The sequence below is a fragment of the Geospiza fortis genome, unplaced genomic scaffold (assembly GCF_000277835.1).
Source record: "Geospiza fortis unplaced genomic scaffold, GeoFor_1.0 scaffold80, whole genome shotgun sequence".
Classification (NCBI taxonomy): domain Eukaryota; kingdom Metazoa; phylum Chordata; class Aves; order Passeriformes; family Thraupidae; genus Geospiza; species Geospiza fortis.
In genome coordinates, this window is record NW_005054551.1 from 490,737 (window position 1) to 509,926 (window position 19,190).

Sequence of the window (19,190 nt, forward strand, 5' to 3'; positions counted from 1 at the left end):
GGACTGGACGCGCTTGAGCAGGGGGGAGCGGGGGCAGTCGGCGCTGCGGGGCCGGGAGCTCTGCCGGACGATGGTGGGGGGGGACAGGGTCTTGCCCTGGAAGGAATGGGGGGTTTTGGGGTACCCGTGGAGCGGAGATGGGGAGCGCTGCGGGGAGGGCGGGGGCTGGGCCGAGGAAGGGGGGCAGGCCAGGGGCGAGGGGGGGATGCTGCTGGTGGATTTGCGACGTCCCACTTTGTAGCGCGGCCCACCCAGTTTGGGGGCCAGCCCGTGCAGGGAGGTGGGGCGCACGTGGCCGGCGGGTGACGTTGGGGTGCTGGAGGAGGGAGAGGTGCTCTGAGGGGACACAGCATCTGCCGTACAAAGAGAAAAGGTCACTGTAGGGCTGGAGGGACGCGGCCTCCCCGAGGGACACGCAGCATCCTGCCCTGCCCCGAGCCAATGTCCCCCCCTGGGGTACCTGAGGGCAGGTCGGGAGCAGGGCTGCGGCACGGCGTGGTGGGACCTGGGGACAGGCTGTGCGTGGGGGACTCCGGGAGGCTCTCGCTGGAGGACAGAGAGTGGTGGAGACCAGAGGAGAAGCTGCGGCTGGTGTGCAGGACCGACGACTGCTTGGAGATCTTCTTGAAAAGGGATTTTCTCCTGCTGAGGGGACAGGAATAACCTTGGCTTCTACTTAAAGCTGTTAGTCTCAAATGTGCTGACCTTATGGCAGCAGGACCAGACCCCAATAGACATCCCAGTATGGCAGATCCAGAGCATCCAACCCAATGCAGGTAGGACCAGACCCCACTGGCCACCCTGATATGGCAGATCCAGAGCATTCCCCCAGTACCCCACACACTGGGATAAATGCCCTTTCATCCCAGTTTTACCTACCTGTCTTGGCCATCCCTTTTCCTGCTCTTTTTACTCCTCCTTGCCATCCTTGTCTTGGAGCTGTTTTTCCTTGCAGGACCGATTTTAATGGAGGTGTTTTCCAGGGCAGTGGTCCGCAGGGCCACTTTATTCCCACTCTGATGGATGGAAAACAAATCTTTGCAGCGCCAGATCTGAGCCAGCTCCTGCCTCAGCTGCCAGCAAAGGCAATGATGAATTGATGTCCTAAGAGAGCAGAGCGGCTCTGGTCACCCACCTTCAGCAGCAGCTCCACCACGTCCCGATGGACCAAACCCAGCACGGACTCTCCGTTCACGTGTGTGATGAGATCTCCTGCCCTCAGCCCGGCCTCCTGCGCAGGGCTCCCCTCCTCCACGCTCTGCAACACAAACAGAGCGCTTTTATTTCGATGCCAGCTCCCTGCTGGGGTTTAAAGCACCTCTAGACCCCAGGACACGCACCCAGACCATGTGGTGGACGGTGTAGACGTCGCTGTCGCCCATGTAGACGCGGATGGCTCGCGGGGTGAAGCCGTACTTCTTCCCCGAGCTGTGGATGATGATGGGTGGCCGCAGGCTGGCGATGGCCAGGGAGGAGTCTCGGCTCGGGGAGGAGTCCCGGGAAGAGGGGTTGGACGAGAGGGAGTGAGGGGAGATGGGGCTCATCAGGGCGCTGCCACCAAAGTCATCTGCAAGCAGAAGGAGCCAGCTCAGTCCGGCAAAACCACGCGGCAGTGGCCATCCAGCAGGGTGAATCACCCAGCACACAGACCTGAGGTGATGATGAGGGACAGGGCTGAGACGGAGGCAGATTTGGGCACGCGGCTGCCCAGGGAGGCTCTCTGCCTGTCCGGCAGGTCCTTCTGGGTGCTCAGCCGACGGCCCCCGCTGGGCTCCAGGCTCCGCGGAGTCGAGTTCTTGGTGCCGGTGCTGTTGCTCCGCAGGCGGATGCGGTTCAGGCTGGCCAGATCAGCTGCACGGAGGGGAGGAGGGAGGGCTGGGGACGTGGAGAAGCCCCCCCCATGCCATGCAGCACCCTGGTTGTTCCCAAAGAACCCCACACTGCCCACAGCCTACGCACCAGATAACGCCGACTGCTTCACCGCGCCGCCAGTCCCCGCGTCCGAGTCTCCCACCACAAACTTGGGTCTCTCTGGCTTGGACGCCACACAAGGGCTCTCATCCTCTGAGGAGAAGGCAAACTTGGGCATGGTGTCCAGGCTGAGGGTGCTGGGCAGCGCCGTGGGGCTGCGGCTCCGCTCGTGCCGGGAGGAGTACGGCGTGGAGCTGCCGGACGTCCAGGAGCGCAGGCTGTGTGGGAAGAGCAGGAGGGCTCAGGACAAGCCAAGGTGGGCAAGGCACATGGCACTGAGCCACTGCAGAATCCCCAGGACACATCCCACTGACCCCTCAGAAATAACCAAACCCTTCAGTGCCATCACAAACCTGTGGTGTCAGCGCAAGTTCTTGGTCCTGACACAAACCCTCAGTGTTGGCACAAACCCTTGGTGCTGGCACAAGCCCTGGGCACTGGCAGGAGCCCACACCAGCAGTGCAGCCCCCCTGGCCACTCACCGGGGCTCAGTGCCCGCTGGCCTGCTCTTGTCCTCATCCCCCGAGTGCCGGTCCCACCGCTCCTCTTTGTCATCGCAGTGACTCCGGTCAGAGGAGGAGAGGCTCAGGGCGGAGTTGACCGCCAGGAATTCTGAGCTGCTGTACACCTGAGAAGGAGAGGAGCCATCAGCAAGGAGCAGAAATTCGGGAGTTTGAGTGCTGTGGTGTCAGCCACGACGGCACAGGCACGCTGTTTGTGGTGCCGAAGCATTTGGGATGCTGCAGGAGGGGCTGGAGCACCTTGCTGAAGCGATGGGAGCAGGAGGAGAACTGCCCAATCTCCACTGATGATTCCTCATCGTTGGTTTCCTCATCCTCCGAGTCCAAGTGACGATACCTCTCGGAGCGAGCTGAAAGCAAGGGCCAGAGGGGGAGGGATGTCACCCTGCCTGAAACACCCCACATCCTGCCTGCAGCAGGGCCCCAACGCGTGACAGCCCAGCCCCAAACCCCAGGGGAGTTTTGGGGGAGGAAGCAGGTAAGGGTGAGCAGCCTGGAAAGAGGATTTTATCTGTTTTGTGATTTGGGTTGTAAAGCGACCAGCTTCACCCAGGAGATTTTCATCCCCCGTGGGAGCATCCAAAGTGCAGCTGGGATAATGGATTGGCAGAGGTGGAAGAGGGATGGATTTGGCCTCACTGTCAAAGTAGCTGGTGTCATCCTCCGACTCCAGCTGGGGGATGAACTCGGCCTTCTGCCGCAGCAGCCCGTTCCAGTCCAGATGGAGGAAGAAGGAATGGTGCTTCACCTCATGTGCACCTCCTGCCAGGCAGAGAAACCCACGTCAGGGGCATGGGGCAGGACCCAGGGTGCTCCCACTCCCACCCCAAACAGCACAGTCTGCACTCCACACAGAGCAAACAGCTTAAAAAAGATGGACAGGAGCCCTGTGCAGCCTTCCTGGGGGGAGCCCCAAGCAGGAGACCTCTCCAAACACCCTCCGAGTGGTAGGACATGCTTTGGACTCAAAGCCAAGCAAATTTGATGGGAATCAAGGTGCCAGGTCAGCCCCTGAGGTGGCTGCTGTGCCTACCAGTGCCCAGGCGCTCGAGGGGACACTGCCTCAGCAACCGTGTGATCAGGTCCTGGGCATCTGCAGGGAGAGCCTCGTCCCCTTCTGGCCACATAATTTCATCTGCACGGAAAAAGGAAAAGGGGGTTTGGGTGGCTGGAAGGGTTTGGACAGTTCTGGGCAGCAGGAAAGTCTCCCAGGAGCTGCAGCAGGGGAAGGGCCCTCCCAAAGTGGGAAGTCAAAGCTTGAGGAGCCTCCTCACTGCTCAGCGAGGGTGACAGGAAGGAATGGAGCTTCCCACGTGTTAAAGGAGGAGCCTTGGCTGCTGGCAGCACAAACGTGTCCCTGGCACTCACCACTGATGACCTGCCCGAAGAGCTCCTCAGGGGTGTCTCCGAAGAAGGGGACACAGCCCACCAGGAACTCGTAGAGGATGATGCCCATGGCCCACCAGTCCACAGGCTTCCCATAGCCCTGGATGAGGATGACTTCGGGGGCAATGTATTCCGGAGTGCCACACACCTGTGTGGGAAGCAGGGGCTGACACCTGTGCAGTGACCTTGGCAACAAATCCCAGGGTTATCTGGGTCCCCAGGGATGGCAGGTCAGCCACGGGGAGCAGGACCTCGTACCTGCTTGTCCATGAACTCCCGCGTGTCCTTCTCCATGTGCCCTTCGTAGAGGTTCGTGGTCATGTTCATCAGGCCAATCTTTGACAGACCAAAGTCTGTCAGCTTTATGTGGCCCATGGAGGTGATGAGCAAACTGCAGGAGAAGACAGACACCCCACAATGCTGCTGGTTGCTTCAGGGGAGACCTGAGATGGACCGGCCGCACCCCAGGGCCTCTGGTCCTGATGCAACAGCACAGAACCAGTCTCTGGGGAACAAAACCCGTTCTGCCCTTCCCTCTTGGCTTTCCCTTCCCCATTCAAAGCCCCACCCTTGCTCAGACCTGACCCACAGGCTCACTTGTCAGGTTTGAGGTCCCGGTGCACGATGCCGTAGTTGTGGAGATACTCCAGGGCAAGAACGGTCTCAGCAAAGTACATCTTGGCCATGTCCACGGGCAGCGGGCCCATGTTCTTCAGCAACGTGGCACAGTCCCCCCCTGTGGGAACACGGGGGGCTCAGGGAAGGCAGCTGTGGGAACTCAGCACATCCCTTTGGATATCCAGAATTGCTGAGAACCCCGTCGGGGGGCTCGGAGACCCTGGCATGCTGCCCAGAGCACCTGCGGGTTTGATTTTGACCCTTGGAGCGAGTTGCCAGCTTTGTATGAGGATGTGAGAGTCACACAGGTTTGAATAGTGTAATAATAAAATGTTCACAGGGTGAAAATGTAGATTTTAGGATTTTTGGTATGGGGGTTACGGGGACAAGATGGAGGAATCTGGGCATGTCTAGCCTTTCTTCTTTCTTCTTCTTGTTCTCCGTTTTCTGCTGGCAGTGATGTTGGCACTTTGGGATTGGTTTAGAGTAGAAGTGCACTGTCTAACATAGGTGATAGGTTTTGGGAATTAAGTGTAAATATACGTAGTTTGTAGTATAAAAAGACAACACTGCCTCGGGAGCGGTCAGAGTGCCCGTGGCTGCCCTGCTGAGCAGATCTCGGCTGGGCAGAAAGAAAATTCTATAGATAAGAATTAATAAACAACCTCAAGACCGAAAAGTGAAGAGTCCAGACTCGTTCTTCAGTTGCGCGGGCTGAAGCAGAGACGTCCTGCACATCTCGGGGCAGAGAATATCAACAGCCAACCCGAGAGGCAGCGAGCTCAGCAGGACCAGCAGGCTCCCAGGCAGCCCCTCTGAGCAGCTGATCCTCAGGCACGGAGCACAAACACTCCCATAGGTGACCACGGTCACCACCTTCATCAAGGAGATCACGACCACAGAATCATCTCCCTGTGCTTCCCTCTGCTCCCTGGAGCAAAGCAGGGCAGGAGATGTCCAGGTGGTGTCCTTGATGCTCAGGCTTTGATATCCTCCCCTCCTCCCTGCACTGTCCAGCCCCGAGCTCTGCTCTCACCTTCCACGTACTCCATGACCATGCAGAGGTGTCGCTTGGTCTCGAAGGAGCAGAACATGCTGACCACGAAGGGGTTCTCAGCAAAGGTGAGGATGTCCCTCTCCACGAACACCTGCTGGATCTGATTCCTCAGGATGAGGTTCTGCTTGTTGATTTTCTTCAGGGCGAAGCGCTGCCGCGTCTCCCTGTGCCTCACCAGGTACACGGCCCTGGAGGAACAGCTGGGCCTCAACACAAGTCCTCCAGCCACTGACCACCCCACACCGTGGGGCATGGACAAAGAAGGGCTTGGGAGTCATTTACAGATGGAGACAACTGATAGGAACTCCCCAACTCACCCGTAAGCCCCGTTGCTGATCAGCTTGATGGTCTCAAAGTCCCCCTCGCAGGGCTTCCTCCGTGGGACAGGGATTGAAGGCTGGCTCTGAGGAACACACAGGTTTTTAATGAAGGAGGAATTCACCCAGCACCATCATGTACCACCTCCAAAAGCTTCTTTCTGCCAAAGCCTTCTCTTGTCACAAACACCAGACCAGAAGCCTGAGATGCTCTGCAGATCAAGAGCCCACTCTGAGCTCTGTCCACCCAAGAAGCCAAATGAGGGACTGTGAGATCTTCCCCTTGAGTACATCAATCACCCCTGGGGACAATCCAAAATGAGCAGCTCCCAGCCTAGGACAGCTGCAAGGAGCTCTGGTGTGGGGTGAGGCAGGAGGAAGTTGGAGGCAGCAGGTGGGACAGGCAGGTGGGACCACGCTCACCTCACAGGTGTCATCGTTCTCCGGTGTGATGGTGTTCCCACTGTCAAAGTGATCCAGCTGCCCCATTTCTGCAGATCACAGGGATGGTTTTCACTTTCCTCATGCTCAACACCCACCAAAATCACCCCCCGCCCAACCACTCTCCCCCCAAACCCAGAGACCCTGTGGGGATTTGGCCACATGCTTTTCTCAAGCTATCCTATGGAGAAATTCAGGTCATGACGTTAAGAGGTTCAACATGAGGTTAAACATTTATATAATTCTTTTTTTTTTTTTTTTTTGATAGTCATTCCTGCATTCTCCAGGGATTATGATTCCCCCCCAGGGCCACAGATTAAGTGTTTTTGAGCTTAATCTGCTTTGCTGAACGTGTTGGAAGCAATAATAAGGGACATGGGGCTGGCCAGAAGGACTTGGCCACTGTCCTGGTCCTGCTGTGACCTCCCTGCCATGACACCAGTTCAGCCCTACAGGGCCCCCTGACACCTCCCAGTGCTCAGTTGTGATCACCAGTGGCCAAACTGGGAGTCCACATCCTACTGCAGACCTCAGAGTGCTTCCCTACCCTCCAGTGGGTCCTTGACGAGCCCCAGCTGGCTGATGATGTATCTGGGAATATCGGTCTTTATTCCCTGTCCAACTTTGGCGTGTCCTTCTGCAGCTTCCAGGAGATGGTAAAACTCCTCTGGGTCGAACTCCTGGATGGGGAAAACCAAGCATAGTTGAGGAGAGAGATTTTGCAAAGTTAAACTTTTCCTCTAAGCCTTGCAGGTGACACCTGTGTCTGGGGACAGGCCCTGGATGCATCATTCCCTCATCATTCCCAAGGTCAGGGGTGATGGAAAAAAAAAATGCAGCTCTGTGAGTTGGCCTTGGAAGGAAAACTAAAGGAGATGAAAATTTCATCAGGAACCACAGCACAAGGTCACCGCTTTAGAAATTCAGCAAATCAACCAAAAAAAACCAAACCTGAAAACCACAGAGTCACAGAATGGTTTGGGCTGGAAGGGAACTTAAAGATCAGGGACACCTTCAACCATCCCAGGTTGCTCCAAACCCCATCCAACCTGGCCTTGGACACTTCTAGAGATCCAGGGGCATCCTGGAGGCTTTGTCTCCTCTCTGGGCTGGCACAGACCATGAAAGACAAGACAGGAGTCTCCATGTCTTACCAGGCACTCCAGAAGTCGGGCAGGCCGGGAGATGATGATCAGCAGCTTCCTCACCAGCTGATCAATGAACTTCACTTCCTCGCTCTCAGAACGCTCCTGAGCCTGTTGGGAATGGAGACAGAATCCAGGTGTCTCTTGGTGGCCTCACGAGGTGGCACCAGGCAGGGAGCTGCCCCGTACTCACGTCTCGGAGCATCTTCTCCAGCTTCTCCTGCAGCTCCATGAAGTAGCGGGAGGTGATGAGAGCCCCCTGGGACTTGGCCAGGCAGTCTCGGGCCAGCTCGATGATCTGGTGGTGGATGAAGCCCAGCACCCCATCAGCCAGGGGCAGGGTGCTGCTCGGGGAGAAGTTTGTGATGGTGTCCTGCAGGCGCTCCTCCATCTGGGCTGTGGCCTGCGAGGTGGAGTGGATGGTGATGGCCAGGAACACACGTCCCCATGCCATGGGTTTGGCCAGCCAGGATCTCACCCTACCACCTCCTGCGCTGGGTTTTATCAGTCAGAATCTCACCCTACCACCTTCTGCATTGGGTTTTATCAGTCAGGATTTCATCCTACCACCTCCTGCATTTGATTTGACCATCCAGGATCTCATCCTGCCTCCTGGACTCTGTTTGGCAAGCCAGGATCTCAACCCACCACCCCATGCACTGGATTTTATCAGTCAGAATCTCATCCTGCATTTGATTTGACCATCCAGGATCTCATCCTACCTCCTGGACTGTGTTTGGCAAGCCAGGATCTCACCCTACCACCTCCTGCGTTTGATTTGACCATCCAGGATCTCATTCTCCCTCCTGCACTGGGTTTGGCCATCCAGAATCTCATCCCACCACCTCCTGCAGCTCAAATATCCACATACACACCAAGGCCCCACCTGGGAACCAGCTTCCAGCAGCCTGCAGAAGCTCCACCAAAGTCTGCAGAGCCCTCTGCCTGCTTGTGTGGATAACAAACCCCAGGTTTGTTGTGTCTCCAGTGTCTCCAACCCCCTCCATGATCTACCCATGCATTCCACACTCCCACAGGGAGGAGAAGGTGCTGCCAGGATGCCATGGAGGCACCAACACGCTCATCCCCAGGTCCTGGTCGTTACCTTGGGGAACCTCTCCTTGTAGACATGGTTCATCATCACCACCTCATTGTCAAACGTTCCGCTCGTCCGTCCAGGGCTGCAGGGGGAGGAGAAGGGCAGCGTTACGAGGGTCAGGTCATCCACATCTCTGTAAATGGTCACTACCCCTGGAGAGCAATTCCGTTCCTCCTCCTAACTCCTGGTTCCAAGTGGTTAAAACTCATCCAAGTGGAGCCACCAGCCTTGGGCCAGCGCCCCCAGACACTGGAGGTCCCTGGGATGTGGTCTAGGGAGGCTTAACCCTGATCACCCAAGTCACTTGGAAATCCAGAACAGAGAGGTTCTGGATGTTCCATCATCCCCTCAGCATTGAAGAATGAGCTCATCTTTCCCTTCTTCTGGATTCCACAATTTCTTGCCATCGTTGCCATTTTTGCAGCTCACCAGCAAACAAAAAACCCAACCAAAGCTCGTGGTGGACACAGCAACCTCCATTAAATATGGTTTTCCTCCTTCCCTCACCCAACACTGCCCCTCCCAGGGCTCTGCCTGGTGATTCCATTATGCAAAGCAAGTCACAGGAGCAGCCAGCAACTCATTAACCACTATAAAATAATAAATGTTGTGATTAAAAGCAGCCCCAGCCCTGCCCCAGTCTGTGCTGTGCCAGCTGCAGAACTGGCATCTCCTGGGTGAAAATCTCACCACCTACAAACCCCTGTCAGATAATTAATCTGATTTTAATGAAATTTCAGCCGGCAGCATGCAGGGCTGTGGCTCTGCCTCTGGTAGCAAAGAGGATTGGGAGATTTTTCAGAGGGAAAAGAGGATTTAACCAAATTTAACCAAAAAAAACCCCAATTTAACAAAAAAAAAATTTCAAAATTATAATAACTCGGAGGGACAGGGTTTACATTTTCCATTTCAGGGGAGGCTGCTGCTTTCCTTAACAGACACCTGTGTTTCAAACCAAGCCAGCCTTGTCCTGGGAGCTGTGTCCCACCTGAGGCTGCGGGATCGTGGGTGCAGATAATTCAGATATCTGATATGATAATTCAGATATTCAGATATGATAATTCAGAGGGACAGGGTTTACATTTTCCATTTCAGGGGAGGCTGCTGCCTTCCTTAACAGACACCTGTGTTTCAAACCAAGCCAGCCTTGTCCTGGGAGCTGTGTCCCACCTGAGGCTGCGGGATCGTGGGCGCAGGCAGGGCGAGTGCCTGCCCTCCTCGTCCGTGACGCTCTCCGTACTGCGGAAATGCTTAGAAAGGAAATGCAGCTCGTCGGGGGTGGGCTGGTACGGCAGCTGGTGCAGGCGCTCCTGGGAGGATGAAGATGACTGGGGACAGAGAGAGAGGGATGAAGGAGATCAGTGATGGGCTGTGCTTCCTGGAAGTGAGGGAAATACCCTCTTAGGAGGTTGGGAATACTGACAGGCAGCACAGGGTGGGTTTGGGGAGGTGGAATGTGGACAGGAGCAGGCTGGGGAGGTCTGCACTGCTCAGTGCCAGCCCAAAATCCCCCATTCTCCCACTCAAAGTTCCACTGAGCCCCTTCCTTTGTAACTCCAGCATCCCAGGCAGCTCAGTCCTGTCACACCCAGGGATGCTGTAACTCCCAGGAATTCTCTGATGTCCAGGGATGCTATAACCCCAGGAACACTGTAACCCTAGGACACAGTAACTCCCAGGGATGCTGTAACTCCCAGGGATGCTTTAATGCCCAGGGATGCTGTAACCCCAGGGATGAAGTTAACCCAGAAATGCTCTAATGAGACACTGTAACCCCCAGGGGTGCTGCAAGCCCACAGCCAAGCCTTATGACTTTTTAAAAAGCTCATTTAGGAAGCAGGGTGCAGTTAAAGCACATGGTCCTTTAGAACCCAGCACCATGGAGCTTTGGAGGCATTTCACCAAAAATCAAGGGGGTTTAGGATCTTATAATCTGCCACTATGAGAAAGCAAATGTTACCGAGACCGTGGAGCTGGGGGTGTTGGTCCCATAGCCAGAGGAGGGTAACGAAGCCAGTGACCACCTTCTGCCATCAGCCCTGCCAGAGCAAACACAGCAATCACATAGAGGGGAAAAACCCAACACCTACATGCAAATCAACAACATCAGAGCCAAAAGCTGGGGAACAGGACACAGGCGTGGCTTGAGGAATAAAACCCTGAAATCTCTTTTCAGAATGGACTGAGATGGGGTGAAATAAGGGGCTTGCAGGTGAAGGGGGCTGAATGGATGGAAATGGGGTGAAATAAGGGGCTTGCAGGTGAGGGGGCTGTTGCAGGGAGAGTGGCAGGCAGCAGGGTCAGAGCTGAGGCTCCATTGAATCCATTTCACAAAAAAACAAAAAAAAAAAAAGCCTGCAAGAGTCTGATTTTTAATTAGAGCAAAATTCAGCCTGCTGGGAGTTTCCTTGGTGAGAAACTGGGATTCCCAAAGACTCATCCTGAGAGTTCGAACGAAGAGAATTCGAACGAAGCCGGTCTGCACTAATGCAGATCGTGTGCACTGCGGTGAACGATGTGGCTAGCAGGGTTAGAATGAGGGCTCAGGTGTTTAGGTAGGATGTGCTTAGGCTTTCGATGATTTGGTCTTTTGAGCAGAATCCTGCTAGAAATGGTGCTCCTATTAGAGCGAGGTTGCCCATGGTGAGGCATGCAGGGGTTGTGGGTGGTATCTTTTGGAGTCCTCCTATTTTTCGGATGTCTTGTTCGCCATTTAGGCTGTGCATGATGGAGCCTGAGCACAGAGAGAGCATGGCTTTGAAGAATGAGTGGGTTGAGATGTGAAGGAAGGCCAGTTCGGGGAGGTTTAGTCCGATTGTAACTATTATTAACCCTAGTTGGCTTGAAGTGGAGAAGGCAATGATCTTTGTAATGTCGTTTTGGGTAAGGGCAGCATGTGGTGCAAATAGTGTGGACAGGGCCCCAGGCATAGGCACAGGGTTAGGGCAGGGTCACTGTGAAGAGACAGAGCTGGGGCCCCATTGAATCCATTTCAAACAGGGCAAAAAAAAAAAAAAAAAACCAAAACCCTGCAAGAGTCTGATTTTTAATTAGAGCAAAATTCAGCCTGCTGGGAGTTTTCTTGGTGAGAAACTGGGATTCCCAAAGACTCATCCTGAGACAGCAGCGCCGAGGAGCAGAGCCTGGCCATAAACAGGAAGGGAACTGCTCATACGCAGGCGAATGCTTCCTCTTGGAGATGTTTCCAAGGGATGGGGACACATCCAGGTCAGGACAAGGCCCTTCACCTCCCACTGCCATTTCCCTTGTGGGGTCAAGGACAGCAGGAGCTGGCAGGGAGCCACATGCAGCTCCAGCAAACTCCTGACCCCACAGCCTGGCTGTTCCCTCTGGTACAAGCGTGCAAACCAGCAGAGCCTCGGGCTTGTTTCCACACAACAATCAATGGGTTAAAATCAGCCACCCGCCCTCCATGTGTAATTAATGAATTAGTTAAACGGGGGAGGGCATGCAGCAGGATCTGCCTCTGTGGGGACCTGGATGAGAGATCCCTGAACATCTTCAGAGAATCCAGCAGGAGTTTGAGATGGGGCTGAACACCCAGCCATGGGAACAGAGATATTTCTGCTCCCAGAGCTGCAGGGAGCCCAGTCCTGGTGCAAAATTCCCCACACAAGGATGCAAATAAAGAATCACAGAGTCCCAGATGGACTTGCATTGGAAAGGACCTCAGAGACCCAGTCCTACTCCCTGCCATGTGCAGAGACACCTTCCACTTGACCAGATTGCTCCAAGCCCTGCCCAGCTTGGCCTTGAACACTTAGAAACGAAGGTCCCTGATGATGTGGAGCAGACACCTCCCCAAAATGCAGCCCATGCCCATCCCTGGTACTTGCCTGTCAGTCCGAGGAGCATGGCTGGGGTGGTGAGAGGAACCAGTCATGGCAGAGGAAACACCACCAGGACAAAAAGCAGGCAGAAGAAAAGCGAAAATAAAAGCAAAACAATGCACTTGAGATCAACAGAACAGTTCCCTGGAGGGGGAATGATCTTTACAAGTGAATATTTACTGCTCTGGGGCTGGGAGCTCACCTGCGAGCGAAGGGGAAGTTGATGGAGGTGCTGGCAGAGAAGTTCCGTGGGCTGTCCAAGGGGCTGCTCCCAGCTGCAGGGAGAAAGGGGGAAAATTCATCCCCAGACCCACCCCAGCACAGTGTCCAGAGTGCTCCAGGCTGCTCCTTCAGGGGAAAGTGTTTAAGGCACTTCCCAACCCTGGAGAAGGCACCTGGAGCCAGCCCACTGCTGCTAACAAGGTACTGAAGCCCTGCATCTTGTTAGTTTTAGGAAATTCGGGTAATTTTGGGAGATGCTGAAGCATCCACTGGGATAATCCCTTACCTGTTGGCACGGAGAGAGGGGAGAGAGGCCGTGAGAGGGTCGGAGAGGGGGTGCCCACCACTAAACTCTTCCTGTTGCTGCTTCGGCAACTGGGGAAGAAAGAGAGGGAATTAATTTAGGGAATTAAAAAAACTTAGGGAATCCATGACAGCCAGAGCTGGATGGGCTCAGGCACATAAATAAATATCTGCTTGCACATGAATTTCTGTGCCAGGGAACGCTGCTGCTGTTGCCCCACTGATTGCAGATCTCCTGCCACTGGGAAGATCCAGCCCAGGCCCAGTGCTGCTGGAGATGGGCAGACAGGGCTATTTTTAACAAAGAACTGTCCCAACAAGGTCCCACTTCTGGTTTTGGCTCGCTGGGGAGGGCAGAGGCAGGAGGCCCCTTGGGCAAGAGCCCCAGGCAGGAATAGAAAAAGGGATGTAAAAGGAGGAAGCAGTGGAAATGCCAAGCAGCCACAACCTGACCTGCTCCAGTGCGTGGAAAATGCCCCCAGTTCCCATAAACCCCCCTGCCCTTGGTGGTCCCCATGTCACAGCAGAGAGGACAGTCCCCACCCCCTGAGACTGCAGTGTCACCAGGAATTTGGGGGAATTTTGCCCCTCTCTGGCAGCAGGAGGGAGCCACGTGCACCAGCAGCAGGTGAAAAGCAGCACCAGCACCCTGACACCCCAAAACTCCCCAAAAATCCCATCCTGGCACCACAGCCCAGCATCCCACAGAGCATCTCTGCAGGGCCACATCCACAAGTGGTGCATCTTCCCATCCCCATCCCCACTCCCACCCTCCCAGCTCACAGGGTTTCCATCCTCACAGGAATTTTGGTTTTCCTTTCCTTTCAGCCCTGAGTCTTGCCTTGCAAGAGCCTCAAAAATTCCCACTGCTGCTCCCCACTGTTGTACCCCACTGCCACATTTAAAGCACTATGGGGTCATTTAAGTTCTCCTCCACTCTGCCAAGAGGAAACTGCAAATATCCACGGCCCAGAGCAGAGGCTCAGGCACGAGGAGGAGCCTCCCCTTCCCCGATTTCCGCTTCCTCAGGCTGCAGACTCCTCAAAGACACCGAGTTTCCTCACCCAGCTGGGAACAGGAACCCACAGAGATGCTGCTGATTAAAGCACAGCTTTTAACATCACCCCACGGCCACAAACACCCACAGCAGCCAGGGGGAGAGATGGAAGAGAGGGGATTCTGCACAGATCCCAAAAACAGAAGGGAGCGGCAGATGGGGGCAGCCAGGGTGGAAAGGACAGTGACTCACAACAGGCACCTCCAGGTGGGTGTGCCAGACACTGATGGGCAGCCAAGGTGTGGACAGAGCTCCAGACAGACGGACAGAGCTCCAGACACAGGGACAGAGCTCCAGACACATGGACAGAGCTGCACACACATGGACAGAGCTCCAGACACATGGACAGAGCTCCAGACACACAGACAGAGCTCCAGACACACGGGCAGAGCTGTACACACATGGACAGAACTCTACATGCATGGACAGAGCTCCTCACAGATGGACAGAGCTCCGGACAGATGGACAGAGCTCCAGACACAGGGACAGAGCTCCAGACAGATGGACAGAGCTCGCTCCACACAGAGCTCCATCCAGATACAGGGACAGAGCTCCAGACAGATGGACAGAGCTCCAGACACATGGACAGAGCTCCAGACAGACGGACAGAGGTCCAAATGCATGGACAGAGCTGTACACACACGGACAGAGCTCCAGACAGATGGACAGAGCTCTATATGCCTGGACAGAGCTCCAAATGCATGGACAGAACTCCAGACAACTGGACAGAGCTGTACACACATGGAAAGAGCTCCAGACAGATAGACAGAGGTCCAGATACATGGACAGAGCTCCAGACACATGGACAGAGCTCCAGACACACAGACAGAGCTCCACACAGATGGACAGAGCTGCACACACATGGACAGAGCTCCAGACACACGGACAGAGCTCCAGACACACAGACAGAGCTGTACACCTGACATCCAGCACCCCTCACCTCCCTCTGGCATCTCTCCCCTGCGGGGCTCCTCCTGCTCTGGTTTTAGTGGAAATAAAACCAGGAGCCCCGACTCTTCTGAAGGTCTCAGCCACCAGGGAAGCTTGGGGCCCCCCAAACCCCCCCTCTGCACCAGGATGGGGGGTCCCTGGGTGTCCCCCAGGACACGCATCCTGTGACTGCTCTGAGCTCACCTGGAGCTGCAGTGACCCTGGAGGGCTCAGAGCTTCCCTCACAGCACCTGGGCTGAGCTGAGATGTTGGGGGGAGACAGAAACCTTCCCCTCCCTATTTTCCCCTTCCTGGAATCACAGAATCCCAGAATGGCTGGGGCTGGGAGGGAACTTTAGGATCATTTCATCCTGCCATGGGCAGGGATTCCTTCCACCATCCACCATCCCAGGTTACTCCAAACCCTGTCCAGCCTGGCCTTGGGCACTGCCAGGGATCCAGGGGCAGCCCCAGCTGCTCTGGGCACCCTGTGCCAGGGCCTCACTGCCCTCACAGGGAACAATTCCTGCCCAACACCCCATCTAACCCTACTCTCTTTTCTGCCTCCAGTGTTTCATTTTCTCACATAAACACAAGCCTGAACCCCGAGCAGAGCTGCAAACTCTCCGCCAGAACCCACAGCCTCAGCCCCACGTGCTGGATGGGAAACTGAGGCAGGGTGAGGAGCCCTGCCCCAGCACCGCAGGGGCACAGGAAGAGGTTTAGGAGCCAGGAGGGCTCAGAGAGCTCTGACACTGCTCCACTGCCAGCCCTGCCATGGGGACGGCCTCTGGGAACTCAGAGGGGGCAGTCTGGGGGGTGAGGGGCTCACCTCTCCTCCCTGGCTTTCATTTTGGAAGTGCAAACAAACCTTTAGTGAAGGCAGTTCCCGTGAGGGTGACACGGAGCGGGGCCGGCGTTTCCTGTTTCCGCGCGCTCCACCCTCGCTCCCACAACCATCTTGCGCCACTGTCACCCCCCCTGCGCCTGACACATCATCTCCAGCTGCTTCCCATCCTTCCAGCGCGGAAACCTCGGGCTACAAACCAGCCCTGGGGGCGCAGACAGCTGCTGGGGCTGCTGCCCGCTCTGCCTCCATCACCTCACTGCACGTTTGGTACCAAAAATGGAGTGGAAAATCGCTGTCAGCATCGCTCAGGCTGAGGCTGCCTTGGCCGTGGCGCTGCTGCCGCCATCCAGAAGTTGTTTCAAGGGGTGTGGAAAGTGTGTGACAGCCTGTGTGACCCCAAAGCCTGGGGTAAAATCGTGTGTCAGCCACTGGGAGGAGGAACCGGCCCCGCAGCAGCGCCATGGGATGTCCAGGGGCAGGAGATGGAGCAGAACCTGGCAGCTCCACTGCATCCCAGAGTACCCTGAAGCGGGAAGGGATCCACGAGGATCATCCAGCCCAACTCCTGGCCCTGCACAGATACCAGGCTGGGCCTGAGGGTGCTGCCCAAGCACTCAGAGCTGGGGCTGGTACCCTGAGCAGCTCCCGGGATGCTCTGCACACACAGCACTCAGCTGGAAAAGGCTTTACCAGGAGCTGGGCGAGCAGGGATGGGTGGCTCAGGGCCAGGGCTGTGGAATACTGAGGGCCAGGCAGGGAAAAGCACAAAGGGGCTGCAGTTCCCGCTGATCTCCTGAGCGATCTGTTCCTAAACTTGCCAGGACACCTGAGTGCTGTGGGGGCACTGCAGGCAGGTGAATCCGAGGCAGAAAAGAGCAGGTTTGGGACAAAGTGGGTGCGGGGTGGAGGGAGCAGGGCGGGATCTGACGGTGATAAGGGAGCAGGCACAATCTCAAAGGGCAGAGCAGGCAGCTCCGTGACTGAGAGCACGTGCCTGTGCTCCCAGCTCCCTTCCCTGCTGGCTCCATACCCCTCAACAGCTCCAATGTGGAGCTGGAGATTTGGGGAAGTGCCATGGATCACCACGTCCTGGAAAAAAAAATTGCTTTCCAGCGGGATAAATTCATGTTTAACTTCAAAACCCGCTGAACCAAGCAGCTGCACCCCAAGTTTCTTCATGGCATTTGTCCTCCATGACTTGTGACAGCTCTGAGCTGGGCTGCCTCCAGGGATGGGGCTGGGACAGGGCTGGAATGGGGCTGGGATGAGGACCAGGGTCTGGAGAGTGAAATGGAACATGCTGGATGGCACTGACCACACCACAGCCTCCTCCCACCCCAGCCTAAAGCACCGTGGCTGCTCCTATGAACCCACCCAGGAGCGCCAAGCAACACCCAAGAGCAAAATCCTAAATCCTCAAAGGGAATCACAGGGTAACAAGTTGGGTATATGTTGGGGGAGATGAAACAGGAAAGCCTTATAAATAGGATTGCCTGGCAAAAGATTTTGAGAATATAGAAACTATAAGTGAGATTGAAATGAAAGCAAGCTTTGAGATCCCTCAGTTACTGAACAACAGGAAAACAATGGTGTGGCTGGCTGAAGGGAATCCCCTTTTGATGGAACAACACCCTCTGCTTGCAGACAGGCCCAAGGGTCAGAGCAGACCCTACAGCTTGACAGAAGGGGCCCAAAGAGGAGTTTTTAGGGTTTAAAATGTAACACAGTATGGTAATGTAATGATTCTTATAGGCTGTATGTAAATACTATAGGATTTGTATCTTGCACTAGATTGGTTGGTGAGAATTAGAATATTCAACACAGGAGAAGATTTATTGTATTGTAACGGGAACTTCGCTCTCTCACCCTTTTACTCTCTTACCTTTTTTACTCCCTTACACTCTTATCCTCTTACTCTCTCCCCCTCTCATCCTCTCTCCCCCTCTCCCCTCTCAGGCCTGCTCTGAGCTGTGGCTGGCAGCTCCCAGCAGGGCCCTGCACCCAGGCCCTTTGCAATAAACCCCAAATTCCAGACCTGGCTGCAGAGATCTCTCATCTCCGTCCATCCTGACTGTCCTACCTCCCGATGCTCCTACAGGTATAGAATTATTTATTTATTTGCACTGCATAAAAAGCCTCGAGAACCTGCCCAGCACCCTGGGGTGCGTCCCTGCTACATCCCTGCTCCGCGGGTTCCCGGCGCTGGGGAGGGAATTGTACCTGTTAGCTCTGCTGGGCTGTGCTCCTGTGCTGATTGAGGTGAGAACAGCCATCCATGGAGAAGGAGAACCCTGTCAGCATCGAGCCACCGCCTCCTCTGCCCTGCACCGGCCATCTCCACATCCCCCACGGGAAATTAGGATCCCTCAAACCTCTTAATCCCACTAAATAACATCATATGCTTTCTGTTAAATAGGCCAGAGCGCTCCTCACCGTGGATTCTAGGAATACCAATGAAAGAAGAGCAAATCCTCTGCCCTTCATGAGAATTACAGCCTCATCATGCTCAGCTGGAGACAGATGACTGCCTAGATCATCTTTCCAATTACACATCTCCTCCTGAGCCCCCCCAGCTTGGCCACCCCAGATTGGAAAACCCCATCCAACGTCTTCTCTTGATTATTAAAGGCCCTTTTTGCTCATCCTCGTGCACTGGGAGCAGGAATTCCCACAGCCCAGGTGAGCCTGGGATGGGATGGATACCTTTGCTAAGCAACCGTGTTGCTTTGTGCCAGCTCACGGTGACACTGAGAGACAGCAACAATGGGAACCTCTCTGCTCTGCCTCCGCACCCATCAAACACCTCAGGCACACAAAGCCTCGCCAGGGTTTGATGCCTGGGCCAGCTGCAGCACCCCAAACCTGCTGGGGGGAGCTCCCAGCCTCCACCACCCACACCTGGGGGGCTCAGTGGGTGCTCTGCACCTCCTGTCCCCCTCCTTGGGGACGTGTCCCACCAGCCTGCCTGGGTCAGGCCTGGCCTTGCAGCTGGGGAGATGGGGCAGCCCCACTGCACCCCATTTATGCACCCCATTTGTGCACCCCCCCAGCCCTGCTAACAAAGGGGGTGGGAGTTTTGGCCCCTTCCCACCCCTCCAGACACTCTGGGGACCCTCACCCTGGTTCAGGCCGTGTGCCACACGGGATCCATCCCATCAGCAGTGGCACAGGGGGTCACAAGGGTTTGTCCCCCCTCGAACAACTAAGACACCCCTGCCAAACCCACACACACCAAGGATGGGCACAGAGCACCCCAAAACATCCCCTGGAACCCTAAACCCCACATCCCCTGTGGCACTGGGGTCCCAGCCCACCCCACCCTGCCCCACTGGGGATCTGGAGGGTGCTGCCTCACTGCTCATCACCCCCCAAAAAGATGCAGCTGTGGTGCTGAGCCCCTCCAAACCCCCCAGTGCTGAGAC

General features: G+C 55.6%; 1 protein-coding gene across 1 annotated transcript in view; it reads right to left on the bottom strand.

Annotated features, from left to right (window-relative positions):
* MAST3 (microtubule associated serine/threonine kinase 3) overlaps positions 1–15,770 on the bottom strand; it is a 25,507-nt gene extending 9,737 nt beyond the window's left edge. The window contains exons 1-27 of the mRNA XM_031064047.1: positions 15,751–15,770; positions 12,915–13,003; positions 12,609–12,681; positions 12,413–12,433; positions 10,516–10,594; positions 9,726–9,883; positions 8,562–8,637; positions 7,650–7,859; positions 7,466–7,567; positions 6,859–6,991; positions 6,294–6,361; positions 5,871–5,956; positions 5,533–5,741; positions 4,476–4,614; positions 4,137–4,269; positions 3,861–4,026; positions 3,526–3,627; positions 3,132–3,254; positions 2,733–2,842; positions 2,454–2,599; positions 1,960–2,189; positions 1,651–1,851; positions 1,341–1,567; positions 1,136–1,258; positions 880–1,016; positions 461–645; positions 5–353 (exon numbers count right to left, since the gene is read on the bottom strand). Of these exons, the coding sequence (XP_030919907.1) occupies positions 5–353; positions 461–645; positions 880–1,016; positions 1,136–1,258; positions 1,341–1,567; positions 1,651–1,851; positions 1,960–2,189; positions 2,454–2,599; positions 2,733–2,842; positions 3,132–3,254; positions 3,526–3,627; positions 3,861–4,026; positions 4,137–4,269; positions 4,476–4,614; positions 5,533–5,741; positions 5,871–5,956; positions 6,294–6,361; positions 6,859–6,991; positions 7,466–7,567; positions 7,650–7,859; positions 8,562–8,637; positions 9,726–9,883; positions 10,516–10,594; positions 12,413–12,433; positions 12,609–12,681; positions 12,915–13,003; positions 15,751–15,770 (3,695 nt within the window). The remainder of the gene's footprint in view (positions 1–4; positions 354–460; positions 646–879; positions 1,017–1,135; positions 1,259–1,340; positions 1,568–1,650; positions 1,852–1,959; positions 2,190–2,453; positions 2,600–2,732; positions 2,843–3,131; positions 3,255–3,525; positions 3,628–3,860; positions 4,027–4,136; positions 4,270–4,475; positions 4,615–5,532; positions 5,742–5,870; positions 5,957–6,293; positions 6,362–6,858; positions 6,992–7,465; positions 7,568–7,649; positions 7,860–8,561; positions 8,638–9,725; positions 9,884–10,515; positions 10,595–12,412; positions 12,434–12,608; positions 12,682–12,914; positions 13,004–15,750) is intronic.
* Positions 15,771–19,190: the final 3,420 nt, after the last annotated feature.